Source organism: Pipistrellus kuhlii, unplaced genomic scaffold, assembly GCF_014108245.1.
Source record: "Pipistrellus kuhlii isolate mPipKuh1 unplaced genomic scaffold, mPipKuh1.p scaffold_m20_p_18, whole genome shotgun sequence".
NCBI lineage: Eukaryota > Metazoa > Chordata > Mammalia > Chiroptera > Vespertilionidae > Pipistrellus > Pipistrellus kuhlii.
In genome coordinates, this window is record NW_023425493.1 from 5,615,172 (window position 1) to 5,642,847 (window position 27,676).

The window sequence follows — 27,676 nt, forward strand, 5'->3', positions numbered from 1 at the left end:
GATGTCCATGAGGAGCCCCGGCTCTGCCCAGCTGGCCCCGGACGGCGGTGGCGCCATGGTGAACTGCGCCCTCAAGTCCGAGGGGAAGGAGCCCTGCCCCGAGGCCCCCCCGGGCCCGGCCGCCACGGCTGACCCCCAGCCCGGAGGCCTGGCCCGAGCCGCCCAGGATGCTGCTGACTCCCGAGCTCCAGCCCAGGTGCCCAGCGCTTTCCCAGGGGCTCCTGGGTCAGTGTCCCCACCGCATCCACGCACCCCACCCCTCCCCGCCCCCGGCCCCCCAGCTGGATGGAGGGGCAGGCAGACATTGTCAGCTCTGGGGCGAGACTTAGGTGAGTGGGGAGGAGTGGCCACGTTCATTGGGGCCACCTGTCCGCGCGGACGTGGACTCACACCTGCGCTTGCTCGCCTGGTACTGACGCTCACCTGTGTGAGCAGGCCTTCCCCCAAGGACTAGTTGGGAGGAAAGGATACTTTTTTAAAAAAAAAATATATTTTATTGATTTTTTAACAGAGAGAAAGGGAGAGAGAGAGAGAGCTAGAAACATTGATGAGAGAGAAACATCGACCAACTGCCTCTTGCTCACCCCCTACCGGGGATGTGCCTGCAACCAAGGTACATGCCCTTGACCGGAATCGAACCTGGGACCTTTTAGTCCGCAGACCGATGCTCTATCCACTGAGCCAAACCGGCTTCGGCAGGAAAGGATTATACTCAAAAAGTTTAGCTTTTTTTGGGGAACATATAGGTAAATTTTTGAGAACATATAGGTAAAATTGTATACTTAACTAGTGCTCTAAGCTTAGGGAATTTTGGGGAACTAGTGATCTAAACTAGAATTTTTGGGAACATTTAGGTAAAATTGTATTAAGTAAACAATTTTACCTATATGTTCCCAAAAATTCTAGTTTAGCACTTCTTAGTTGGGATTCAGGAATCTGTAGTTTAACAACTCCACCAGGTGATTCTCATCATGAGAGAAGTTTGGGAAACACTGGCTTAGAGGCAGTCCCACCAGCTTTCTCATCTGATTTAAGAAAGTCAGTCTTATTACCACAGCCAGGGTTAAGTTGCCATTAGGACAATCCAATGCCTCTCCTTAAAATGAAGGCGCTGAGCTACAGGAGCAGTAAGGATTCTCGCAGCACTCAGAAATGCTGTGATTCCATGTAAGAGACGTAAAAAGGGAATAAATATACAATTAAAAGCCGGGTGAGGAGGAAATAGGAGGGCTGCAGAGTGCTGAGCAGGGTCCAGCCTGGAGGCGTGTGTGGGAGCAGGTTAGGGGGCTGGATGGTGATCAGGGAAGTCTTCCTGGAGGAGGAGGCCTGAAGCTGGATCTCAGAGGAGAGGAGTCAGAGGACAAGAGGGGTCAGTATCCTAACATATTGCGGACCAGTAGCTGTATTGCTAGCTTTACCCAGTGGCCTGATAGGTTTCTGTCGAACGAGGTACCCAAAACTTTCTACATAAATGTTAGAGGGCACTTTACAATTAAATACCCATTGCCTTCTGAGGTTATTTATTACATGTTCTTACAAGCTAATCCCGTTTAAAAGAAGTCTCGTGATAGACCGCAAGCCCCAGAACTGAAAACATGAGAATTCTCCTGATCCGTCTGCAGTGGGTTGGCGAGGTGGGGTGGGGGGCCCTCGGGGTAACCCACCTGGGTGGAGCGGTGGGTATGTACGTGCAAGGGAGGAGCACGCTGGCTGTTGGCCACGGGCATCGCTCCCTTTATCCCAGCACAGTCCCGTGACGGGCGTGTTTCCGTTCTCAGAGGCCGGGGCAGGTTCAGAGAAGTTCAGGGACTCCTGTGAGATCCAGGCAGGACCTGAGTCACAGCCTGGACCCAGCCTGGTGGCTTGTCTTTAAGCCTCTTATTCTCTTTAGGAAATCAGGCAAATCAGAGCAGAGGTAGGGAAGGTGGGGGAGGGAGGGCCTACTGTGGACATCTCCGGGGTGCTCAGCCCAGGCTGCAGCCGGCCCCCCTCTCCTGGAGGTGACAGGGGCATCCGGGGTGCCCTACAGGATTGCAGCTCGCCAGAGAGCAATGTGTCCCCCGATCCCAAGAGACCGGGCAACGCGGAGGCTGCTTCTGGGAGCCAGGAGAAGCTGGACTTCAACCGGAATTTAAAGGAGGGTAAGCATCTGTCTTGTTAGAGATGGGGCCTGGGGCAGGGCGGTGTGGGGCCAGCGTGGTCCTCACGCCTTCACTGTCTTCCAGTTGTGCCGGCCATCGAGAAGCTGCTGTCCAGTGACTGGAAGGAGAGGTTTCTGGGAAGAAGCTCCGTGGAAACAAAGGATGTCAAAGGTGAAGGCCCCGGGGGCGGGCCGGGGAGGGATGGCTGACCCCTGCCCCTCCTCCCAGCCTGGCCGCGCAGCCTGGGCTGACAGGGCGGTTCTCGGAGCGCGCTGTGTCTCAGAGCTGGGCTGTGCCACCCGCTCCTGCCTGCCTCCGGCCAGCACACACCGGGGCCCCAGCATGAGGTCTGCTCACTCCCAGGCAGGACAGGCCTGGTGGGAAGTGAGCCTCATGGGTACGGGTTCGGGCTCTCAGCAGGGACCCTTGCCACTTCCCAGGTCTGACGATAAACTGACCCGAACATTCCTTTTCTTTCTTCTTCTTCTTTTTTTAAAATATATTTTATTGATTTTTAATTTAAAAAAAAAGTATTTTATTGATTTTTACAGAGGAGAAGAAAAAAAGCGTTAGAACATTGAGAGAGACATCAATGAGTTGCCCTTCCACCAACTGGGGATGTGCCTGCAACAAGGTAATGCCCTGAGCGGATGAACAGGACGTTCGTCCGGGTTGATACTCGAGGGGGTCAAAACTCATCAAAAGGGGCCAAATCGAAACCCACCTAAATCGGGGACGAGTGGTTTCTGAACGTAAAACTGTCAGTATGGAAACGCAGCAAGTGCAGTGATGACACGCGGTTCGGCAATGAAGGCTGCGGGACCTTTGCCCGGCCTTGTGTTGATTGCTCTGTCCACTGAGCCAAACTGGTTTCGGCAATTTTATTGGTTTTTATAGACGAGTAATTCCAAGGCTCAGGGCCTTGGCCTGACACTTCTGCATCTGCGTGGCAATAATCGGAGGGCAGGGAAGCACTAGCAGGTGTTGGTTGCCAGATCCTGGGCTAAACCTTTTGCCTTCCTTATCCTTCAACCCTGTGTGCTCACTTGTAGATTAAAAAACTCAAGCGCCGAGAAGTTGGTATCTTGCCCGCAGCTCCTGGGCACAATGGCTGCCAGGGGGGGATTTGACTCCTGGTCTGTCTTGCTTCAGAGTCTGAGCATGTCCGCTGAGCCGCGCTTGGGGGATGGTTGTGCACTCTGACCCTGTGGCCCTGGGCACTGGAGGATGTCCAAGGGGTGGGCAGGGCCCAGATGCCCTACCGTCAGCATCTCCAGGGGCAGCTGGTTGTCCGACAGCACGATGTGGAGCCCCCTCGGGGGCAGGGCTCCTGTGTCCGCCACCTCCGTCACCCCTCTCGGGCCTGAGGCTGCATAATTGTTTCCTGCGTATCAGGCGATGGGTGTAGACAGGTGACCGACAGCACCGCTTCCCTCGGAACAGGGACCCAGGAGAGCCTGGCGGAGAAGGAGCTCCAGCTGCTGGTCATGATCCATCAGCTGTCCACCCTGCGGGACCAGCTCCTGACCGCCCACTCGGAGCAGAAGAACATGGCGGCCATGCTGTTCGAGAAGCAGCAGCAGCAGATGGAGCTGGCCCGCCAGCAGCAGGAGCAGGTAGGCCGGCTCGGTGTGGCTCTCTTCCCAGGGGGCGGGACTCTCAGGGCCTGGAGGGGAGCACTTTGGGGGGCAGGCTTTGCCGGTGTGGCCCCCAAGGGGTAGGCAGGAGGGGGCGTCGGGGGCAGGGGATGCTGAAGGGTCCTGCCCGACCTCCATCGCTGGCCTCTGAGGGAAGGTAGAGCTCCCAGCCAAAGGAGAATCAATGCTGTGGGTAGGCTGTTCTGCTTCTTGCTGGCTCAGCTCTCCTCCTTGTCTGGCTCCTGGGAAGCTGGGTGTGGTGGGGCCTAGAAGGATCTGGGAGGTGGGACCTGGGACCCGGGGCCCGAGCCCACGCCCCCTTTGCCTCCTCTCCCCTCTGCCAGATCGCTAAGCAGCAGCAACAGCTAATCCAGCAGCAGCACAAAATCAACGTCCTTCAGCAGCAGATCCAGGTGATGGGAGGGGCGGGCTGGGCGGTGGGGGCGCTGGAGCTGAGGGGCTGGCACCTGCTGGGAGGAGGTCTGGGACCCAGGGGCAGGCGGGATCATTCAGATGTGCCCCTGAGGAGGGGGCTCAGTCCTGCTCCCCTCCCCTCCCCCGGCTTCCTCCTCCCAGCTGGGACCTGAGGGCAGGCGGACAGCCCACAGAGGTGGTGCGGGGTCAGGTAGAGCCTCCGGAAGATGGTCCCTGCCCCAGGCCCTGCGCCTCTCATCCCCAAGCCTGCCGTCTGTCTGGGGCCCTCACACAGGCTTTCTTTGCTCTCAGCAGGTCAATATGCCTTACGTCATGATCCCAGCCTTCCCTCCGAGCCACCAACCCCTCCCTGTCACCCCGGACTCCCAGCTGGCTTTGCCCATCCAGCCAATCCCCTGCAAACCAGGTGAGTGTGGAGGGCAGTGCCTGAGGGGAGGGGGGGGCTGGACCACACTCCCCCACGAACTAGTGGTGTGGGCTTTCTGGGCCTCGCCCAGGGAAGGAGAGCCCTTGTTTGTGAGTCACTGGGAGAAGGCACACTAGCACAGTGCCTTCCACACTGAGCACATCTTGGCCTGGTCTCCCCAGCTCTGTTCCAGTTACGGTACCAGAATGTTAGTATTTCCAACGTTCACTCGGGGCCCTCCCTCCACATTCGTGTCCTGGCCTCAGCACACGCGCGCCCTGCCCTGTCCCTGAGACGCCCCCCGGCCGCGTCACACGCCGCGTAGCTGTGGGGTGGCCACGGGGAATCCAGGAGTTCAGTTTGGGGAGGGAGGGAGGGAGAGAGGGAGGGAGAAGTTTGCCGGGAACCAGGGGCTCTGGGACGGTGTCTGGAGGAGCTGGCTCTTGCCTGGGTCCTGGGAGAGTGACTTGTAAGGGTGGAGCGGGGCTGAGGGTGGAGGGCACGGGAGAGGCGGGGGGACTGAGGGGCGTGTGCCTGGGTGGTGGGACGTGCTGGGAGGGCAGTGGGGACAGTGCGGAGCTGGGCTCTGTTCTGCAGGCTGTGGGGTGTGCTTGAACCTTTAGAGTAGGGGTGTTGAACTCAATCAGAGAAGGGGCCAAAATCTAAAATCCAGCCTAAATCGCGGGCTGAATGGTTTACTGAACAGTAATAAACTGTCATTGTGATGGAAACGCAGTGGAGTGCACTGATGACAGCGCGGTGCGGGCCACATTGCAAGGCCTGGCGGGACGGATTTGGCCCGCGGGCCTTGTGTTTGACACATGTGGTTTAGAGGATGTGTTGTCGTGCTGGCTGAGGGGGACAGGGCATGGAGGGGACCGCCTGAAGGTAGAACACCACCTGGTAGGCGGCAGCTGAGGGGACTCCAGCACTAGCAGGTGACAGCCTGAAGGAGGGCTGTGACAGTGGGACAGAGGCAGAGACAGAAGCGTTAGGCCACGACCTGGATTCCTTGGGGGGTGGTCGCGGTCAGGGCAGAAGCGCTGCCTGTAATGGCCCCGGGAAGGGGAGTAGCTTTTACGGCGCCTCCTCCGGCCACCCTCCCTGTTCCGGGGAGTCGGACAGGTTCCCACCACACCTCTGGCCACGGCACAGCTCCCTGTCAGCCCCCTGACCCCGCCGTGAGGGGAGATTCCGTGGGCTGTGGGGAGGGTGGAAGGGGAGAGGGGGAGGGGAGGGCAGCAGCACAAACCAAGGCTCTATGTTCCAGGTGAACATAGAGCCGCAGGGGTGAGGAGGGCAGGGGCCTGCTCAGGGGAGGGGCCACATACTTTGTGGACAAGGGAGGCGTGAAATAAGCTGAGGGAGACCTGGATGGCCAGGCGGCCACCTGCCTCGTTTGCTCCAGAATTGTAGTAAGCAGGGGGCCTGCAGGCCGACACATACCCCTTCCTAAGCCCCATCCCCTATACCCTGGGGTCCAAGCTCCAGAGCTAAGCCTTCCCAAGCTCACCTTGCCCACCCTGTGCCCGTCTCACCGCCCACATCCTGGTCTCATATACCACCACTTCGGCTACCCTGTGCACCTGCCAGGGTCAGCTCACGTCTCAGTGCCCCCAAGCACTGCTCCACCCCTCCATCTGGAACCAAGTTCTCTTGAATGCTCGCTACTCGGCCCATATGACCATGTATGGGCCGCGTGGTCGGTGATTTGTCTGCATGGCTCTCTCCATCTGAACTGTCCACTCCTTGCTTCTGGGCCTGGCTAAGGAGACTGAGGTAGACGGGGAAGAAGAGAGTGCTGTGCAGAGGGGAGAGGACAGGCTGGGGACCCGGGTTCACACGTCGGTGCTCCTGTCGATTATGTGGGCAGCCCATGTAACTCCTCCAGGTCTCAGTGTCCTTCTCTGTAACATGGGACGATGCATTGAGCACCGATTACAGACTCAGTAAGGATTACTGTGAAATAAGGCACGGGTGACAGGCTACACGACAGGCAGCTGCTTTTGTACCCTGCACACAGTAGGTCCAACATACAAGAGCCTGTAGAGTGAGTAGGTGGTGCCCCGCTCTCATTTCACCGTAGGCTGGGAACCCTGGCCCTGTGGCTGGGAAGGGCAGGATGGTGGCGATGCCTGTGGGCGAGCAGGCGGTGGTGGGAGGGCCCAGGTGGTCCCCCTTCGCAGCACCTCGGGGCTGGGGGCGCAGTGGTTGGAAGCAAGCAGGGCCGGCTCCGAGCCTCGTGCACGTGGTGCTGCTGGGACCTCGCCATGCTGTCCTGTGCTCACCCGGGACCTCTCTCCTTGCCGCCTTTCCACAGTGGAGTACCCGCTCCAGCTGCTGCACAGCCCCCAGGCCCCGGCTGTGAAGAGGCCGGGGGCCATGGCCGCCCACCACCCGCTGCAGGTACTGGGGTGCCCACGCCCTCGCTGGGCGGGTGGGCTGGCGGGCTGGCCGCCGCCGTGGCTGTCCTGGTCATGCTCCCTGGGTGTCTCTCACCCTCTGCCTCTGGGTCTCTCGTAGGAACCCTCCCAGCCCCTGAACCTCACGGCCAAGCCCAAGGTCCTCGAGCTCCCCAACGCCTCGAGCTCCCCCAGCTTGAAGATGAGCAACTGTGGACCCCGCCCCCCCAGCCACGGGGCTCCCACGCGGGACCTGCAGTCCAGCCCCCCCAGCCTGCCTCTGGGTAAGCTTCCTACCTCTGGTACTTTCCCTCAGCCCCCGTCTAGGGGCGAGCAGGGAGTGTGATAGGACCTTGGGAATGACCTTTGCCCTCTAGGTTAGACTTGCTCTGGTTGGCCCCCTTTTAGTTCCTTCCTCCCCACCCTCACCATATCTGCCTGGCTCCCTGGCCTCAGGGGGTTCAGGCCCCTGGGTTGCACCGTTTTCAGGGCGAACTATCCTTAGTTCCAGTCTGCTGACACGACAGCCGGTAAATGGCACCCCCTTGAGGATGTGCAGTGCAACAGCCCTGGGAAGGGGCCCGAGGGAGCACGGGGTGGGGCGTGGCATGGGGGCGAGCCCTTAACTCCTTTCTCTTGTCCCTTCCTTCCTGCCCCGCAGGCTTCCTCGGCGAAGGGGACGCGGTCACCAAGGCCATCCAGGATGCTCGGCAGCTGCTGCACAGCCAGAGCGGGGCCTTGGACAGCTCCCCCAACCCGCCCTTCCGGAAGGTAGGGCCCACTCCCCGGTGCCTGGGAGCAGGGAACCGATGGGGGGGGGGGGGGGCGGGGGAAGACAGGGGTGGAGGCCACTAAAGGGAGAGGTGGGGGGGCGGAGGTGGGAAGCGGGGTGACAGAGAGAGGCTGATGTACAGGTTGTCCGTCAACCCCAGGACCTCATCAGCCTGGACATGTCCCCAGTGAAGGAGCGACTGGAGGAGAGCTGCGTGCACCCTCTGGAGGAAGCCATGCTGGGCTGCGACGTGGACGGTGAGGGCCCCGGGCCCCGAGCTGGTGGGCAGGAGAGTCCGCCCCTGCTGCCCCCAGGGCCAGAGTGGGCAGGTCCTGTCTGTGGAGTCCTGTATGTATCTGTCCGTCCTTGGGCCCCTGGCCCCTGGCCCAGCCTCTGCCGGCATCTTGCTGCTGGCCACCCCTGGGTGCTGTGGGGGTCCCTGGCGCGCCCTAGTGGTTAACCCTGGGGCGTTCTTTCTGCTGGCCCGACAGACAGCCCTCCCCTATTCCTGCCGCCCTGCTGACCCCGCCCCTGTCCCCCAGGCTCCCGCCACTTCCCCGAGTCCCGCAACAGCAGCCACATCAAGCGGCCCATGAACGCCTTCATGGTGTGGGCCAAGGACGAGCGCAGGAAGATCCTGCAGGCCTTCCCGGACATGCACAACTCCAGTATCAGCAAGATCCTCGGTAAGGGCGGGAGGTCGGGGTCCCAGAGCCACAGTCCAGCGGGATTTGGTTGCAGCGGCCTCTGGGCTTGCTTGGTGACAATCCACACCGTGTTGAACTCTGGAGGAGTCTGATGGGGTGTGGGAGTCGGGCGGGATGTAGGAGAGCTGGGCCCTGGGGTCTTATACCATTTTTTAAGTTTTTTTTGTTTTGTTATTGATTTCAGAGAGAGGACGGGAGAGGGAGATAGAAACATCCGTGATGAGAAAGAACCATGGATTGGCTGCCTCCTGCACACCCCCTCCTGGGGATCGAGCCCATAGCCCGGGCATGTGCCCTGGCTGGGAATCGAGCCGTGATCTCCTGGTTCATAGGTTGATGCTTAACCACTGAGCCACACCGGCTGGGCAGTAGAAAGCTTTAAGTGGGGTTTCCTGATTGGAGGCCACCGTGGGGTGTAGGGTGGGGCGGGTGAGGCGAGAAGAGGGCAGTGGGTTTTTAAGACCGAGGCTCCTTCCGTGTCAGTGCCTGTCTGTGAGCACAGACACCGGACACTGTCCTGAGCGGGAAGCCCGTTTTATTGGGGGCCTGCGGTAGCTGCTCTTTTGTTTGTGCAAATCGTGCAGACAAGAGGCCTCCAAGAAGTTGCTGGGTGGGTAGTTAGGAATGTGTGTGGGTGCTGCATCGTAACACGGACAGTATATACGTGCCAACTTCATTCATTCATTTGCCTGACATCCAAGGGGCCCAGCTAAGTGCTTTTGCATCTCTCTGGGAGTGAAAACCTTCTCGGTGCCTCCAGGGAGGGGGCTGGGGGTGGCGGGCAGAGCCAGCGCTGACTGCCTGCCTGTCCCGGGGCGGGGCCAGGCTCCCGCTGGAAGTCCATGACCAACCAGGAGAAGCAGCCCTACTACGAGGAGCAGGCGCGGCTGAGCCGGCAGCACCTGGAGAAGTACCCGGACTACAAGTACAAGCCGCGGCCCAAGCGCACCTGCATCGTGGAGGGCAAGCGGCTGCGGGTGGGCGAGTACAAGGCCCTGATGCGGACCCGGCGCCAGGACGCCCGCCAGAGCTACCTGCCGCCGTGAGCAGCCCTCTCCCCCTGCCCCCCGCCCCCGGTGGCTGAGACGTGTGTGTGTGTGTGTGTGTGTGTGTGTGTGTGGGCGTGGGCGTTGATATGTGACTTGCCTTTGTGACTGCATGTGCCTGTCTATTGGCTGTGTGTATATATGTGCGCATAGGTGTGTGTGAGCATCATGCGTGTGTGGCTGGGGCTCCGCGTGTGGCTGCAGGGGCAGCTATGTGTGGTGGGTACCTAGTGGCCCAGGGTATACATTGGTGAGTGGGTGGGGGGCTGGCATGCACCTGGAGAAACATGCCTGTGGACCCCATTTCCGACAAACTCAGTAAAACGTCAGGGATACCATTCCTGACTTGACCAAAGCAAGCATTTAAACACACAGTTTCCGCAAGTGGGATTCAGGCACAGTCCTCCGGGAACATCTCTTGGACAAATCTGTGACCCTGAGACCACCTGTGCGTGCGGGGCTGTCGCTGACAGTGCCTGTGGCATCAGACAGGGGAGGGTGGCGGGGGTGGGGGGGTGTGTGTGAGAGAGGGAGGGCCCGGCCGGAGGAGGCCCGGAGGGGAGCGGGGGCGGGAGGGGAAGGTGCTGAGTAACCCCCTCTTGTCCGCCCTGAAGCCCGCAGGCAGACCAGATGCAGATGAGCGCCCCGGAAGTGCTGTACCCGCGGGTGGCACCGCCCCCGGTGGAGCACTACGTGCCCCGAGGCCTGGACCCCAGCATGCCCGTCATCGTGAACACCTGCAGCCTCCGGGAGGAGGCCGAGGCCCCGGAGGACCGGCACTCGGTGGCAGATGGGGAGATGTACCGGTACAGCGAGGACGAGGACTCGGAGGGCGAGGAGAAGAGCGACGGGGAGCTGGTGGTGCTCACAGACTGACCCGGGGGGGACGGCCTCAGCAGGGGGCGCAGCCGGCTCGTCTGGACTCCGTTGGTACTTGGACTTGAGAGGCTGGGAGAGGGCACAGCTGTGTCCCTGGAGACGCAGGCCCCCTCCCCACCACGCCCGCAGGCATGGCTACATGGCAGGGCCTGCGTGGTGGTGATGGCTGAGCTGGGTCTTGGGGGCTCATGGCCAGGGGACACTGTATGACCCTCCCCTCCTGCAGGTCTCCCCTGCTGGGGGATTGGCAGCTTCAGACCCATCTCCCGGGAGCCACACGCTTTGTTCCCATTCTTGTCCTGGCGGGCCCAGCCACCATGGGACAGACCCCCCCGACCCCCCTCCACACGCGCGCACGGCTCCTCTCTCACCGGGATCGCTTTGTACTCGGTGCAGGAAGGCCTGGCTGTCCCTCTGTCTTAGCGCCGCCAAGCCCTGTGTGCCTCTGGCTGCTGTGTGCGTGCACGTGTGTGCGCACGCGTGTTCACCCGTCGTTCACTGCCTATTTATTGAGTGCCCACTGTGTGCCAGGCACTGTTGCTGAGTTCCTGTGTGTCCCCAGATGCTGTCTGGCTTCTCTGGGGGCCTCTTTCTGAGCTCTCTCTGTCCCCACATGGCTACCTCTGTCAGTCTGGGTGTCTCAGGTTCTGTGCCACCTCGTGTGCGTTTCTGTCCTCGTCTCTGCAGGGCCCTGTCTCCCTCTCTCCCCTCCTGGTGTCTGACTGCTGCTCTCCCTGGTCACTCTGGGTCTCTGAAGGACCCTGGGCCCCCCTGGCCTCCCCGCCCGCCCGTTCACCCCCTCCCTGATTGCTGGTGGGTCCCCACAGCCTCTGTCAGCTCCCAGAAGCCTGGGAGTGTGCTCGGCCTCCAAGGAGCTCTGGCCCCTGGCCCAGACCCTAGCCCCACCCAAGTGCCAGCAGTGGGAGCAGGAGGGCGGGTGGCGCCCCCTTCCCGTCAGTGACGGAAGGCCTGGAGAGCGGGCTCCTGTGCACAGGGCTGAATGAGGGAAACCCGGCCCTCGCCTCCAGGGGGAGAGCCCTCCTGCCCTCCCACACAGCTCTGCCCGCTCCCCGCCTGCCCCTCACTCTGCACCGGGGGCCTGACACTGCTCCCGATCACTTCATAGGTTATTTCCTTAAGGAAGTTAAGTCTCATCGGCATGACTCCAAAGACCCAGGTGGGCCAGAGGAGGAAGGGGACCCCAAGTCCCACAGGGGCAGGTGTGGAGTCTGTGCCTACCCCCATCTTCTCCCCAGAGCCCGCCTCTCCAGGCTGTTTCTTTTTTTATGACTGTAAACATAGTGCTTTATTTTGTTAATAATAAGATGATGAGTAACTTAACCAGCACATTCTCCTGTTTACACTTGGAAGTTTTTTGTTTTCTGTGGGTGTAATAAAGGCAGGCCGTCTCAGAGTCACGGGCCCTTGCACGAGGGAGGGGGAAGGCAGGCTCGAGTCAGGGGACCCTAAGTGTGCCACCAGCTCGGGCACAGTGCCCTCGTGGCCGCTCGAGGGACCTCCAGGCGGAGGCTCAACTCCACCCCCTCCCATCCCGTTCCCGCCTGCCGCTCCCTGACCCTGTCCCCAGCCCACAGCGCGCACTGAATGGGGGAGAGCCAAAGCCAGACCTCACTCCAAAGGGTCCTCCCAGGCCCAGGACAGAAGGTGAAACAAAACGCTGTAACGAGCCAGGAAGCTTGGGTTCTCCCACAACTAGCCACATGGCCACATGCGCGCGTGTGTGTGTGTGTGTGTGTGTGTGTGTGTGTGTGTGGCGCGGGTGGGGGTGGTGGTGGTGGTAGTGGGGCGGGGGGGGGGGGAGGTGGTGTCAGGATTCCCCTTTGGGCCTCATTGTCCTCATCCAAAAACAAGCAGGCTAAGCCTTATCCCTGGTTCTTACCCCTTTAAGAGGCGCCTTTGAGAACCCAGTGAAAGCCCGGGGCCTCTAAAGATGGGTTTCAGGGCCACATGATAGATTAAAACTCCCAGCATGGACATTAACAGGGACCCATAAAAAGACTCGTTAAAAACCAATCCTGCTAATACGGAACGGGAGCAGCAGAGCCGAATGGCAGAGCTGTGAGAGAGTCAGATCTGGGTTGGAGTAACAGAGGCACGTGCTCACAAAAAGGGAGGAGATGAGCCAGTGTGCACCCCGCCGGCCAGGCCCCGGGTGCATCATGGCGGTCCTAGGCCCTCACTAGGAAAGGCTGCGGTCACACTGAAGGGGCCGGAGGCGGGCCCTCGGACAGAGGGACCCTCAGGGACCCTGGCTAACAGATGAGGGAAGGGTAAGACTACCTCAACGTCAGATGCCAACAACCTGCCGCTCCTCTGGATGCTTCTCCAGGGCCAGTATTTTGGCTTAAGAGTAAAATAGAACTTTGTGACAAAGATGTTCAGAGTGGTGGTGAACCTCCCACCACAGGAAATGTTCCAGCAGAGGCTCCTGGAGAGGGTGCTGGAGAGAGAAGTTGGGTGTGGCTGATTCCAGGGCCACAACTTGGAAGACCCCCAACAAGGAGGGTCCAGAGAGGAAAGGAGGGGGAGATGGAAGCATCAGTGATGAGAATTGATCGGCTGTCTCCTGCACGGCCCCCCACTGAGGACTGAGCTCACAATCCGGGCATGTGCCCTGACGGGGTTCCAGAATTGGACGGGGACCTGCTGATTCATAGTTCAACACTCGGCCACTGCGCCCTTTGGATCTAGGGGTCATCCTGGCTGCTGACCTGGGGTGGTTTATCCCACCCTGGTTTACCCATTAGGCCTCACCTCGGCCCTCCCCACCCTGTGTCTCCACAGCAGAGCCCAGCTTCCCTGGCTGCTGAGGAGATGCAGGTGGTCCTGGGGCAGAGAAGCCTGACTGGCTGCTGCGCCTGCCCTCTAGTGGTCACCTGGGAGAGTTGCTCATTTCAACTTCTGTCCATCTATACCCGACCCTCCAGTCTCCACTACCACCCTGTGCGCTCCCAACCTAACGCAGGGGGCCTGGGCAGGACATCCCCAGCTGTGCTCATCCTCACCCTCACCCCCTGCCACCCCAAGTTACTCCTGCACCCCTACTCCCAGGTCCTCTTGGCCTCGGAAACTGAGGCCAGTACTGCTCCCTCCCACACCAGGAGTCCTTGTCCTAACCCAGTGGTCGGCAAACTCCTTAGTCCATAGAGCCACATATCAACAGTACAACGATTGACATTTCTTTTGAGAGCCAAATTTTTAAAACTTAAACTTCTTCTAAAGCCACTTCTTCAAATAGACTCTCCCAGGCTGCGGTATTTTGTGGAAGAGCCACACTCACGGGGCCAAAGAGCCGCATGTGGCTCACGACCGCAGTTTGCAGACCACAGTCCTAACCTCATCGGAGCTACAGAGACAGCCATGTGCTGGCATGGTTGTGGGGCCGGAGAAGCCCTGCCTCCCTCCCTGGGAGCCTGTGTTGGTGCCCCGGAGCCCCGCCCCCTGCCAGGAGAGGAGGATGGGGGCAGGTGGATTGGTTACAAAATCAAGAACAGTGTGTCCTGAATCATTACCTGGGTTACAAGGTCATTCTCTGCCTCCGCCTCCCCCCTGCCCAGGCCAAGGATCCGAGCCCAGCAGGTGAATCCTGCCCAGGCAAGCTTTGTTCGCAGTGCCTGCTGGGTCTAAAAAAGTCCAGTGCTGCCAGTCTGCAGTGACGGTGAGACTCCAAGGCTCATGGAGGATGTGCCTAAACTCTCACCCACTCTGCTCCACCTGCCCTCGTCCCTGGAGAACTGAGGAATAAGGATGCTTTCCCAAAGAAGAAGTAGGAGGTGCGTGCAGGTTAACACCCTTTTGAATGTGGTGACCAAGCCCATAGGGGCCAGAACGGTACCTGGGGGTCCCTGGACCAGCCATGCCCTGCTCACCACTGCAACACCAGCCGACACTATGGCATCAAGGCCCGGGAGGAGGGTCGTTCCTGCCCTCAGCTCCGGAGGTGGATCTGAGAGGAACAAAGAGCGGGCACTGCCCTTCAGTCCACAGGAAGGCTGCCCCATGACCTGGCCCCCACGGAGAGCCCGCAGGCCTGCTCTGCCCAGTCCCGGCACCACCCGTGCACCATTGGCACCCCTAGGCTCGGTCCTGTGCCCACTGGGGCCCACCCACAGTGGGTCACCGGGACCTTGGAGGCAGTTCCAGCTGCAGGCCAGGCTTGGCTCAGTAGTTGCCATGGAACCCTGGTATTTTTACAGGCAAAAGCCAAACAGCCAGAGTCCACCTGGCCGGGCCGATACTGCCCCTAAGGGCATGGGGCACCTTGGGGGAGGGGTGCCTGGAGGCCCTGCTGCCCAGTCTAGGGAGGGCAGCCCTAGCAATCTGAGAGGGGCACCCCAGCTCACCTGGAGCTCCTGCTCCCTTCCCTCGAGCCTTCTGAGAGGGACAGATGGGTTCCGGGCGGGCAGAGCCAGAGGACTTCCCCTCAGTGTCCCACTGGTTCCTCTGGATAAAGCCACCCAGTCCAGGAGTCCACAGCCTATCCCCTCCAAGCAGCATCCTCCTGGGGCCAAATGACTCTAGCAAGAGGGTCAAAGGCAGCAGCCACCAGATCTACCCCAAACCAGGGGCCAGGCAAGCCAAGTGCATCCAGTGCATGGGGCCCCTGGCTCACCCGAGGGGACCCCAGCGGGGCTGGAACCCCCGCCGCCCCCCACCACAGGCATATTAACCACACTCTCCAGTCAAAGCCTCCTCAGCTGCACTCGGACACAGAGTGATCCAGAAATGGCCATTTTTAATGCAGAAAAATCAAGATAATTTACAAATGAATCACTTGATGGGCCCAGGCTGAGGGCCCGGGGGGCTGTGAGGGCAGAAAGGAGGTGGAGACTGGCGAGTCAATGCTGTCAGCACCTTCAGACAGATCCGACCCAGGCTCCAGCTTGCCCGAGAGCCCTGGGCCCGCCTGCTCCTTGGCTCCCACTGGTCAACCCCAAGTGGGCGGCCATGGAGAGACAGATGCCTGGAAGGCAGAGGCAGGAACAAGGCTGCGGGCCCCTCCGGCCGAGCCATGGCATGAAGTAGAGCCAGGCTATGGTGGCGTTCCCTGGCCTTCCTCCCAGCAGGCTGCAGGGGGCGGCACAGAGCAGAGAGCACAGGACAAGGCCCTGGGCTAAGGTTTGGGAAGGGCTATTTGATTGGATCTGGCTCCGAGAATGATCGCGGATGAGGCAGTTGCTAGGAAGGTCTCAAACCCTTCGAGAGCCCCCTTCCCCCTTTAAGTACATCCACCTGTCAAGAGTTGGCATGGCGCTGGTTTGGGCTCCACACCTCCCACCTGGGGCCTGTGGGCGATGGCTGCAGGCTCAGGGCACTGGAGGTAGAAAGGACCTTCCCACCTTTCCCCTCCCCAAGCCGGGGGGGGGGGGGGGCGGGTCAAAGACATCTCTAAGGCAGCCCAGACTCCGGCCTGGCCCGGGGCTGAGCACGCTGGCCTCTCGGGGGTGGCTGTGGTCAGTTATGGCTGCTGCTGCAGGCACGCCCCCCCCCCTCCAGGTCTGGCCAGGTAAAGAGGACCCCCAGAGCTAGGTCCATCAGCCCCTCCAAACAATAGAATGTGGTCCCAGCAGCGCCCACGAGGGGCTGGCAGTGTCCTCCCCAGATACCCACCTGTCCCCTCTTCCCACCTCGTCCCAGGGTACAGACCGACCCAGAACAGCGCGAGTCCCAGAGAACCAGCCTGCCAGGCGGAGGGGAGGAGGGGGAGGGGGGCGCCGTCACTTTGGCATCTCCAAGGCAGACACCTGAGGCTTCACTTTGAAGTACTGGTTGAATCGGATCACTGCGTACCTGAGGAGACAGGGCAGGGAGCCGGGTGAGGAGGGGAGCGTGCTGGGGGCTCACACAGCTGCTCACCACGAAGCCCACCCGGGTCTGTGCAGGTCCACCCCAGCCCAGGCTGATTTATCTATTTTTTACTCCAACTATAATTTTACTTCTCAGCACAGACTAAGCCTACCCTCCTCCAACAAGGTCATTTTTGTCGTTTTACCGTTCAGCCATGTCACGTACATTCATGCTGCTGAGCAACAGATCTCTAGGACTTCATTTTACAGAACGGACACTCCAAACCCCTTAAGCGGCGACTCCCCGGTCCCCTCCCCAGCCCCTCGCACCACTGCTCTTCCTGTTTCTGTGAAGCGGAGTTTCATTATTTCAGACGCGGAAATCATACAGCTTCTGTTTTTGTAACTGGCTTATTTCACTTAGCACAATGCCCTGGGCCCATTCATATGGTAACACGTGGTGTGAGCTTGCTCTTTAGGGCTGCGTGCATTCCTCTGTATGAATTCACCACATTTTGTGAACCCATTCATCCATCGGTGGGCATGGGTGGCTTCTACCTCTTGGCCATTGTGAAACTTGGGCGTCAAGGTACCCCGTGGAGACCCTGATGTCACTCCTTCTACCCAGCAGTGAGCCTGCTGGGCCTTCCAGGCACTCTAAGGTGTGAGGAAGTTCAGTAATGTTCCCCGCAAGTTTCTCTACGTCCTCGCCAACACTTCCATGTTCTGTTCATCTGCTAGTGGCCATCCTGACAGTGATGGGCTCATTGTGCCTCTGACTGCCTACCTCTGATGGCAGTGAACACCGAAACCAGGGCAGTGATGCCCTTTAGGCTGAGGGCGGATGGGGAGGAGCTGGACCAGAATGAAGAACAAAGTGATTCCTGGCCCTTAGGGACCTATGCACCCACATGATGTAATCCCCCACCCACCCATGGGGTCTGTGTCCGAGTACGGTGTCGGTACAGCTTGCAGTGCGTCACTGGGGGCCGCTGAAGGAGGAGTGGGGTCTGACACCCCCCACGGTAAGCATGAAACCACCGAGGGGCCTCAGCAAGTCACTTCTGCTCTGGACCGCTGACCCTGCTGCTATGGAGTAACGGCTGGGCTCACGACCTCTCAGACTGGTTTGTCACCGTCCCATCCCCACCAGGCCCCGTGGCTAGGGCCCTGGAGTTGCAGGAGGAGTCAGGGAAAGTGTCATCGCCCGCCAGGCAGGCAGGGCAGGTGCATAAACTCCAGGCTCCTCCGAGCTGCTCCGGCTCCTGACCTCCCCTGGAGCACTGACCCCCGGGCCCTGGCCGGCTGGTGGGGACACGTTAGCAGGTGAGTGGACTCTGGACGTTCCATTTGGGCTGTCCTTTGCCCCCACACCCTCAGCTTCCTTCCCCCCTCCGCCTGCTCCCCGCCCCGAGTCAACCGGTACTCACCTGAGGAAATCGAAGTCGATGGTGGAGAACTGGTTCTGGATGAGGGCCCAGAGCGCCCAGAAAAAGTGAGAAGCCTGCAAACGGAGCAGAGGGTGGCACGGTGTCCTGCCAAGCCTGGCCCTGGCCCCGTGTGCGCGAGGGATGCAGTCTCTCCGGCAAACACAGAACCAGGACTCTGGCGGGGACACGGAGGGGTCTCCCCAGCACAGGCGGTGAGGTCACCGGGTAGCATCTGGGGGCTCCACTCCCTCTAACAGAGTCGGTTCTCCCCGAATCCCACACCCCCCAGGGGTGTCAGCGAGATGGTGCTCCCGGCCCACACCGCTTCCCCCTGGCTTCTGCCCCTGGGCAGCTCCTCCTCAAGTCTCCAAGGCCAGCAGATCCAGGCGAGATGAGCCTCTGAGCGAACCCAGGGCACTGGCCAGTGGAAGGGGGGTAGGTAGTGCCCCTCAGCAGTGCTCTGGCCACATGGCCATCAAGGCCTGGCCTGCTAGATGGCCCCTTAAAGCGACTTCCCCCTACCTTTTGTCAGGAGGTGGTCGGGTTGGGAAATGAGCGTAGATGTGGGAATAAGAAGCCAGAATCCGGGCACTACGCTTTCAGCTGTTTCCCCCAGAGCCAGAGGCGCCCAGGGGCCCAGGTCACCCCAGGTTCAAGAAGCCAGAGAGCCAAGCATCCAGCTGCCCCCCAACAAACAGGGGTGACACACGTATTTTCCCTGCTGGGGTCCTGCACCCCGGCCCAAGTCCTGCTTGCTCTGGGGTTGACTACCTGGTACCTCCCGCCCCTTTCTGCCTTTTTCAGGACTTAAAGGGGACGTGTAGGCCCATTAGCACGTATGAAAGATTACTAAAAACTTTAGCGAGAGAAAGAAGTGGAGTGAAACGAGTCAGGAGGAAGAGCCCGAGGGAGAACCAGCTTTGTGCGGGCGAGGACGGAAAGGGCAGCTGAACTCCCAGGTAAGCAACGATTTGACTTCAGCTCCTGGGCGGATTGTGAAACTCGGGGCAGCTGACTTACTCTTGTTTACGCATGGCTGACATGAGTAAGGCTCGTTAGCATGCTCCTGGGCACACACCAGTGGAGACCTGGCACGAACCACAGACGCTGAGTAAGGAAGGGGCACACGGGATCAAGAACGGACAGCACGGTAACCGGAGCAGAAAGAGCCCGATGGGAAAGGCTGACCGAGTTCTGAGTCAGCAGAGGACCCTAACCAGGACTATTAGAGCGAGCATTCTCCGTCTCCTCCGAAGGCTCTGATAAAGAAGGGGCGTGCTTAGCATGAAAGACCAAGGTTAGACACTAGGAAGAACGACTGGTCCCAGTGAGAACTGCTAACAGAGGAAGCGGAGCTCTTTCCTGGAAGTAGTTTCCCAGGAAAGGGGGAACCTAGACTTGAGGGGGAGGGGGAAACAGGGAGCAGGGCACCTTCGTATGATGGGGGTGCCCAAGATGGCTCTCCCTAGGTCTCACCTCTAGGGTGGGGTTCCCGGGCTCTGTCTGCTTCCTCCTCCACCATAGGATGCCAGAGGCAGGAGCTGGGGGTGGGTCCCTCGTCCCACCTCCTGGCTCTGCCCTGCCCTGCTCCTGCCGGCCACGAAGCCACACGCACTCACCAGGGCAAACTTGTTGACCTGCACGTAGAGCCGCTGCACCTCGCTGGCGGTCACGGCCATCCCCTTCTGGGCCTGCAGGTAGTAGCGCAGCCACTGCAGCTGGGTCTCCCTCGCAGGGTAGAGGCAGTAATCGACTTCATTCACACCTGGTGGGAGGCGGCACCTCAGATTTGTCTGCGAGATGGCCCATTGGGGCCTCCTCCAGCCCAGGTGCCCCTGCTTCGCGGGGCGGGGCCTAGCAAGGCAGCCTGCTGTCAGCTGCAATGTGTAGAATAGGGGTGTCGAACTCAATCAGAGAAGGGGCCAAAATCTAAAATCCAGCCTAAATCGCGGGCCGAATGGTTTACTGAACAGTCATAAACTGTCATTGTGATGGAAACGCAGCGGAGTGCAGTGATGACAGCGCGGTGCGGGCCACACTGCAAGGCCTGGCGGGACGGATTTGGCCCGCGGGCCTTGTGTTTGACACATGTGGTGTAGAAGGTCGAGTCCTACCCCAGCTGGGGTGCTGAGAGGAGCAGATTGGCTGAGGAGCAAGGGCTAGTCCTGGGAGTGATGGGGACCCCTTGAGCACCGCTGTCTCCCCCATTCCCTACATAACATGATGCCATATAGAGATATGGGGCACAGCACTGAGTCAGGGCTCGGTTGTCCTAGGTGCGATGCTGACCTCCAGTTAACCTCGGACCAGCCCTTTCCTCTCATGGGCCCAAATCTCTCCATTGCAAACGAAGGCTCCGGGTGACGCAGACGCTGCTTCCTGAGGGCTGGCTGCTTAGACATCACCTGGAGTGATCACAGCAGCCTCCAAGGCCCCTGCCCCCACCCACTTCTCCAGACTGGGGAACAGCCAGGACTCAGTGGCCTCCATCCCTCTGGTCCGCGGAGTCCTCAAGCTGCCAGCCCAGCACCTGGGCACATCCTGGGCCCAGTGGCAGAGGCCTGGGTTTTAGACAGAACTAGGCCTGTAACACCTTCCCCAGCCTCGTCCTCCCTCTCCTCTCCTTTCCAAGCTTCCCTGAGGTTTCTGGAGAAACACACTCAGTCGCCCAGGGCCCCAAGAGTAGGGCTAGAAAGAACCTCCTTGTGCAGATGTAGAAACTGAGGCCCAGAGAGAAGACCCTTTGCTCAAGGTCAGGCAGCCGGTTAGAGGTGGTTCAGGATGGGAACTCGGATTTTCAGCTCCCAGAACAGACAGACCCCTTGTTCCCACGAAGCCTGGAGGGCCCTCTCCCCAGCTCCCAATCTCATCCCTGACCCTCCTCCCTCCCCCCTGCTCAGTCCTCCTCCTTCATGCTTAGGAGCAGGATGCAATCTGCCCCTTTGGAGAAATTCCAGCTGGACTTCGCTCTGTGTGTTGGGTGAGAAGGGCTTAACACGCTTTAGAATGATCCCTTCTGGAAAGGTCAGTGGCCTGGCAGCTGAGCATGCAGAGGCCCCGTGCCCTGCGGATGCCAGCCTCAGCTAGTGCCAACCCCCACAGTTCAGCTGCTCGGCCCAGCTGAGCCTCTGGTTCCCGAGAGTCTTACCCTCAGGTATAATTAGTACTTGTCAGACCTGTGGTAGGCAAACTCATTAGTCCACAGAGCCAAATATCCACAGTACAACGATTGAAATTTCTTTGGAGAGCCACATTTTTTCAACTTAAACTTCTTCTAACGCCACTTCTGCAAAATAGACTCGCCCAGGCCGTGGTATTTTGTGGAAAAGCCACACTCAAGGGGCCAAAGAGCTGCATGTGGCTCAAGAGCCACAGTTTGCCGACCACGGTGATAGACCAACAGACCTGGTCGGCTGGGGTTCCAGAGGGTCATGATTGGCCTCGATTGGGCTGCAGAGTGGCTGAGGCTGGGCCAGGTGAGGCTATCCTAAGCCTCAGGGGCTGCTGAGCGCCTCACCCTGCCATCCTGGGGTGCCCCTCCAGCCCCAGTGCCAGTGGCTAGCTTTTCGCCCCACAGAATTATTTTTAACAGGCTCTCAAGCTGGGAACAACCGCCCTGCTCCCTTATACACTGATTCTATGTACAGGCTGCCTGCTCCTAGGATAAGGTGACCAGACGTCCCGATTTTTAACAATTTGTCCCGCGGCGTTTTAAAAAAGTCCCGATTCTTAGAAAGTGTTTTAAAAATGCCTTGAGATGCAGGACAAATTGTTAAAAATTGAAACTGTCCCGCCAAAAGCGGGACGTCTGGTCACCTTATCCTAGGAACCATTTCCGGATCCACCATCCAGCCCTGCTCCAGTCTCCGGGCTGCAGAAGGCTTCCCGCCCTGTATCAGCAGACAGGGCTAGTACCTGCTTAGTATGTGTCGAGCTTGTGTGTCTCATGTCGATACTACGACGCCGTTTCTAGTATTTTATCTCCGGTTTACAGAGGCACAGAGGAGGCCAGGGTCAGGCAGCAAGCACCAGAGCCAGGATTCCAAGTGGAGGAGCCACGCTGCCGAGCACAGACTTTAACCGGCTGCAAGGAGGGTCTTCCCATCATGCTCCCAGGCAAGCAGCTGCTCCCAGCTGGCTCTGCTCCCCACCTGCCTGCTGGGCCCTCATCCACAACCTCACCTGCAGGTTGCACTGGGCAGAAAGGAGCGTGGGCAGGGGGTGAGGAGAGGCTGAGGTTGTCCTGTGCCGGCCCCGCTGGCAAAAGATCATGTACCCAGAGGGAGGGGTCTTTTTTGAAGTCACATGCCAAGTCAGGGATCCTCAGGGATCCTTTGCAGTACTGACATGAGACACACACGTGGGCATGTCTTCCTACTTTGTACCAAGCTGCCAGACTGGCCAGCAGGTGCGCTCTGGGCAGGGGGGCCCTGCCTCCCCCAGGAGACTGGGAGCTCTCCAAGCCAGCCTGTGTCTCCCCATCCACTTCCCGGCCCCGAGCTGGGATATTTCGGGGAACGGGAGCTGTCTAGGCTCCACCCCCCAAGTACGGGACCCCTCTCACCTCTCCCTGACCTGGCCATCCATCAATCAGAGGGAATGCTGGACAAAGGCCAGAGAGCAACGCCCTTCTCACCTGCAAACTCGTTGAAATGGTTGCCAATGTCAAAAGCTTGGTAGTTGTAGCCGGCGTATTCGTAGTCGATGAACCGTACGTGACCTGCGAGGCAGAGAAGCACTGAGGTTGGCCCTGGAGACCCGGACAGGCCCGGTCAGGCTGCCGCAGACGTGCGGAGTTCACTAACTCCCGTGCGGGCCTGGCAGCCAGATGGCCTCGCCCAACCTCTTCAGCAGCATTCTTCAGCTGCTTCCTTCTGCCTGTCCCTCTGTCCACCTGTCCCCTCCTCCCACTCCAGCTGGCCCTCACAGAGCAAGCCCCTGGGGCTCTCCCCAGGTAAAGACATCTGTCCTCAGCACGGTCAAGGGCCTGACTTATAAATCAAGGGGTTCCCGCCCTCGCCGGTTTGGCTCAGTGGTTAGAGCGTTGGCCTGCAGACTGAGGGTCCCAGGTTCGATTCTGGTCAAGGGCACATGCCTGGTTTGCTGGCTCGGTCTCCAGTGGGGGGCATGCAGGAGGCAGCCGATTAATGATTCTCTCTCATCATTGCTGTTTCTACCTCTCTCGCCCTGTCCCTTTCTCTGAAATAAAAAAATATATTAAAAAATAATAAAGCAGCCATGGCCGGTTTGGCTCAATGGATAGAGTGGCGGCCTGCGGACTGAAGGGTCCTGGGTTCGATCCTGGGCAAGGTCTTGTGCCCCAGTAGGGGTGTGCAGGAGGCAGTTGATTGATGTTTCTAACTCTCTATGTCTCTCCCTTCCTCTCTGTAAAAAATCAATAAAATATATATCTAAAATACCGTATTTTTCGGACCATAAGACGCACTTTTTCCCCCCCAGAAGTGGGGGGGAAAAGTCCCTGCGTCTTATGGTCCAAATATAGCCTACACATATACTTTAAAAAAAAGTTTTTTTACTTGCCCGGCTCTGTGTGGTCTCTGTGTGCTTGCCCGGCTCTAAAATGGTTCTAAATGCTGCTGTTTACTTTACAGGGTTGATTACATGTGTTTATGACTGTGATGTTGGGTTTTAATGCACATAAAATATTTTAGGACACTATTTGTTTCAGAATCTTTTTTTCTTCATTTCCCTTCTCTAAAAGCTGGTGCGTCTTATGGTCCGGAGCGTCTTATGGTCCGAAAAATGTGGTAATAATAATAATAATAATAATAATAATAAATAAAGCAAAGGGTTTCTGGGGGAAGCTCAGGACAGGCCACAGGAAGGCTTGAAACAGCCGAGAAGGCATAGGAAGCCCAAAGCATTGTGGGGGGGATCGCTCGGGCGCCCTAACATTAAAGACCCCCACAAGCCCTGCCGGTGAGCCCTTTCGGGGCGCAGACTTTTCTAAGTGGGAGTTTGTTTCCTTTTCCATTTCTCTCCGACAAACGGACTGACGATCTCAGTGGAAAGGTCTCCTTGTGCTTGCCCCTGGACCAGCCTCGGGAGCAGAGCCCCGCAGGCTGCCCGGCCCACAAAGCCGTACCTTTGGTGCTGTCGTAGATGATGTTCTTGCAGAGCAGGTCGTTGTGACAAAACACCACAGGGGAGCCCAGCTGGGACAGGTGCTCCTTCAGCCAGGCCAGCTCCCGCTCCAGCACCTCCAGCGTGGGGACGTCTGCGGAGAGGCTGGGCGGGCGAGAGAGGTGGGCCAGCTGAGGGCAGGAACAAAGCCCCCTCTGCCCCTCTGCCCCCCCCCCCCAGCCCCCAGCACACACAGGCCCTGCTGCTGAGGAGTGAATGAATGGGGTCCTGCAGAGGCCTGGGAAGCTGACGAGGAGCCACTGTGCACAGAAGCTCTGAACCGTGGTCCCCGGACGCGCAGGTTCCGTGCACCCTAACAAGCCAAGGAGTCAGCACGGCCCTGAGACCCCCAGAACCACGGATGGGAGAGGCGGGGGGACAGGCGTCTTGCTTCCACACATCTATCTCCTGTTTGCTCTCTCCTCCAGGGCAGGAAGAGGATGGGCAGGGGCGGGAGAAGGAGAGAGGTCCCCCTGGTGCTCCCCCGGGTGCCCCCACCCCCAGCCCCAGCCCAGAAACTGGAATGTGCGGAAGAGTTCTCAGCCCCTAAGGCGTCCCCATGTCCCCCCGGGAATGGGTGAGTGGCAGACTGCCTCACCCTTTGAGAAGGTCAAAGCTAAAGAGGATCCTCGGTCTCCAGACCAACCCAGTGTGGAAACTGAGGCTCAAGGAAGGGCAGTCTTCCTTCCAGCCTCAGGTGTCTCCTGTACAGCTAGACCCTCTACATCAGTGGTTCTCCACCTTCCTCAAGCCTCGACCCTTTAATACAGTTTCCTCATGTTGTGGTGACCCCAACTATAACATTATTTTTGTTGCTACTTCATAACTGTCATTTTGCTACTGTTATGAATTGTAAATATCTGTGTTTTCTGATGGTGTTAGGTGACCCCGCGAGCGGTTCTTAACCAGTTGAGAACCACTGCTGTACATCCTCCCTAAGGAGCTCGGCCCTCAGCCTGTCTAAGGATGGGAGTGAGGTCAGGCCCACTAACCACGAGGGCCCGGTGCCCCGAGGCTCTGTGCAGGCCCTCGGAGCGCAGGCACCTGTGAGGGGCTGCCAGAGAGGCCCCCTCCCTCGCACACTCACTGGAATTTGGCTGCAGAGCCTGCATTTCCCTCTTGGCTCTCCCTAAGAAGCTACCTTTTTTTTTTTTTTTTTAAGATTCTCCTTTTTCTTAGACAGAGACCATCCAAAGATAAAACTTAGGAGGCCTCCTTCAGTTTGCCGAGGTCTCGGCTTGAAAAACATGGCTTTGACATCCAAGATGCCTGCTGCCTAGGCCCTGACCTCTGTCTGACCCCCACGCTACCCACCCCAAGGCCACTGAGATGGTTACCGTGGGAACGATCCTGGCCTCCTTCCCTCCCCCGAACACCTGGACTCAAGCCAGTGCAGCTTCCCTCAGGCCTGACACCACCTTCCTCCCCGGGGCTGAGGGCTTGAGTCTCATCTCGGAGACTTTCACATCCCTCTCTGAACCTGTCCCTCCGAGGACGCAGGCGCAGGTGACAGGGCCTGGGGTTCTTCCTGAGGAAGGGACTGATGCCTGGCCAGTATCCACTCAGCTCTCAGGATCGGAGCAGGGAAGGCCGGACTTTCCAAGGGCTCGGCTTGCATTATCTTTGCCCTCACACCACTCGGCCTACCTGAGTCTCCTTGTGTAGCCCCAAAGCTGTTATCAACCCCGCATCCTCCTGGCCACCCTGGACACGGCCGTGCCGACCCAGATGCCTAGGCAACCCTATTTCCACGGGGTCTCTGCCTCGGCTCACTCCACCCCTGAGGCTGCGGGGGGCAGTGCTCCCCCAAAGTGGACCCTGCTCCCCTGCCTCAGCATCACCAGGAGCCTCATGTGAGACCTCCCACCACTATCTGGGGTCAGAACCTGCACGGAGCAAGCACCCAAGGGAATCACATGCTCAACCCTGGGAACCCCAGGGTTAGACAGGAGGAGAGCATGGACGATGGGCCAGGCACAGAAACGCACCAGGGCTGAAAGCCCCAGAGGCCCAGCAAGGGGGAGAGCTGGGGAAACAAGAACCTAGCGCCCAGGGTAATCTATCCTCCCCCGGCATATCACTGGTCGTGACCTTTTCCTCCCTGGAGATAACATCCAGGCCTCCATTGCATTTCAGCTCCAGGCCCAGAAAAGCAGCAAAACCAGACAAGTGCCACGTAGCTGCCTCAGGACCAGCTGCACTGACTAATGACCCTGCCCTGGCTCCAGCCAATCGGTGGAGACCATGACCTAAAAAAGCACACCCAGAAAGCGGGTGAATGTTCTATCAGACTCTCCCTGAGACCTCCCCTACTATTTCCACCTGAGGGAAAGAGAGAGAGACTCTCAGGATGAGAGAGAAATACTCTCAGGACGAGGGACCCAGTGTGCGCTCTCCCTCCAAGGAGCACACCCTGCCATTCCCTCCCCCCTCTTCCCTATAAGGACTCAACCAGGGGAGCAACAGGCAGCGGCAGCTCGTCCCAGGCTAACCCCCTGAACCTGTCTCCAAGGCAGGTTCCTGGGCCAGCAGCCCAGCCTAGGCTCTCCTGCTGCTGCTTCTAGGCCCTTCCTTGTTTCCCTGTCCTAAGTGTATTTCTGCTGTCACCTATGGACCCAATACTTTTTGGCTCAGTGCTGGATAGCCCCTCCCTTTGGATAGCCCCATCTCCATCCCCTTTTCCTTAAATAAATTAAAATTTTCTTTATTCACCGTCTGAGATGGCTATTTAGCCTGCCCTCCCATCAGCGACTTTCACCTTTCACCTAATTCTAAAGGCTGCCCATTTAACTCTCCTCCAGCTGGTCTCCCTACCCTGCATCCCTGCTTCCCTGACTCCCACCTGCACCACTGACCCGAGTCCCCAGCTCAAACACCTTCACAATTACTTCCCACCCCAGCCAAATGGAATCTTCCTTCCTCAACTTGACCTTGAAGGCCCCCTCACACTTTGGCTCCAGCTCAAAGGACCCTTACAGCGCGCGCGCTCCCTCCCTCCCTCTCTCCCTCCCTCCCTCTCTCTCTCTCTCTCATTCCTCTCTCTCTCTCTCTCTCTCTCTCTCTCTATCTCTCTCTCTCTCTCTATCTCTATCTCTATCTCTATCTCTATCTCTATCTCTATCTCTATCTCTCATTCTCCAGACTCCTCCCAACCCTTCCTGAAGATCTGCTCCGGCCAACTGGTCTACCCCACCTCCACCAGCAAGCTGCGCTCAGGCCACCTCCTCCAACCAGAGTGCCTCCCTTCCCATCTCTGCCGAGAAGATCTTCCCTGGTTCTCCCCCGCCTGGCACACACTGCACACCCTGCCTCCTCCTATGGCTCTGCAGGGGCAGGTCCTCTTGACCCAGAGGGCTCCTAAGCTTCTGTAGGCAGCGCCAATGCCACCTTGGTATTTTTTGTTTGCTTTAAATCCCAATCAATCTGTGCTTGTAAAATGAAGGATGGACTACATCAGATTTATCAGGAAAATTATTAGAGAGGGTTATTACAGCCAAGACCGGTTTGGTTCAGTGGATAGAGAGTCTGCCTGCGGACTGAAGGGTCCCGGGTTCGATTCCGGTCAGGGGCAAGTACATGGTTGCGGGCACATCCCCGGTGGAGGGTGTGCAGGAGGCAGCTGGTCGATGATTCTCCCTCATCGACATTTCTAGCTCTCTATCTCTCTCCCTTCCTCTTTGTAAAAACTCAATAAAATATATTTTAAATACATATATATATATATATATATATATATATATATATAGAGAGAGAGAGAGAGAGAGAGAGAGAGAGAGAGAGAGAGAGAGGGTTATTACAGAACTCAGGTGCTTCATCTTGTCTGAGTGGCTGCTCATCACAGCCTGCTCTGGGGTATTGTGGGCAAGACAG

General features: G+C 58.7%; 2 protein-coding genes across 6 annotated transcripts in view; one reads left to right on the forward strand and one right to left on the reverse strand.

Moving 5' to 3' along the window:
* SOX13 (SRY-box transcription factor 13) lies at positions 1–26,622 on the forward strand. 5 transcript variants are annotated; one of them, XM_036442159.2, is made up of 15 exons: positions 1–196; positions 2,030–2,141; positions 2,226–2,312; positions 3,585–3,757; positions 4,123–4,191; positions 4,505–4,619; positions 6,940–7,025; positions 7,143–7,305; positions 7,683–7,792; positions 7,954–8,050; positions 8,336–8,479; positions 9,326–9,542; positions 10,161–11,411; positions 14,093–14,098; positions 26,608–26,622. In XM_036442159.2, exons 1-13 carry the CDS (start codon positions 2–4, stop codon positions 10,420–10,422), a joined length of 1,830 nt encoding a protein of 609 aa, XP_036298052.1. In that variant the 5' UTR covers position 1; the 3' UTR covers positions 10,423–11,411; positions 14,093–14,098; positions 26,608–26,622. The 5 variants fall into 5 exon arrangements, with proteins under 5 accessions (XP_036298052.1, XP_045438958.1, XP_036298054.1 ...); XM_045583002.1 differs by having other exon boundaries at positions 4,508–4,619; XM_036442161.2 differs by lacking the exons at positions 14,093–14,098; positions 26,608–26,622 and adding exons at positions 12,537–12,542; positions 20,143–20,158.
* ETNK2 (ethanolamine kinase 2) overlaps positions 15,162–27,676 on the reverse strand; it is a 19,747-nt gene continuing 7,232 nt past the window's right edge. Inside the window, exons 4-8 of the mRNA XM_036442164.2 lie at positions 23,769–23,911; positions 22,299–22,382; positions 19,282–19,427; positions 17,663–17,736; positions 15,162–16,236 (exon numbers count right to left, since the gene is read on the reverse strand). Of these exons, the coding sequence (XP_036298057.1) occupies positions 16,164–16,236; positions 17,663–17,736; positions 19,282–19,427; positions 22,299–22,382; positions 23,769–23,911 (520 nt within the window). The 3' untranslated portion in view covers positions 15,162–16,163. The remainder of the gene's footprint in view (positions 16,237–17,662; positions 17,737–19,281; positions 19,428–22,298; positions 22,383–23,768; positions 23,912–27,676) is intronic.

Coding starts and splice junctions, on each gene's coding strand:
- SOX13 (XM_036442159.2), top strand. CDS start 2: ATGTCCATGAGGAGCCCCGGCTCTGCCCAGCTGGCCCCGGACGGCGGT. Junction 4,192..4,504: donor TCCTTCAGCAGCAGATCCAG/GTGATGGGAGGG, acceptor CTTTGCTCTCAG/CAGGTCAATATGCCTTACGT. Junction 8,480..9,325: donor CAGTATCAGCAAGATCCTCG/GTAAGGGCGGGA, acceptor GGGCGGGGCCAG/GCTCCCGCTGGAAGTCCATG.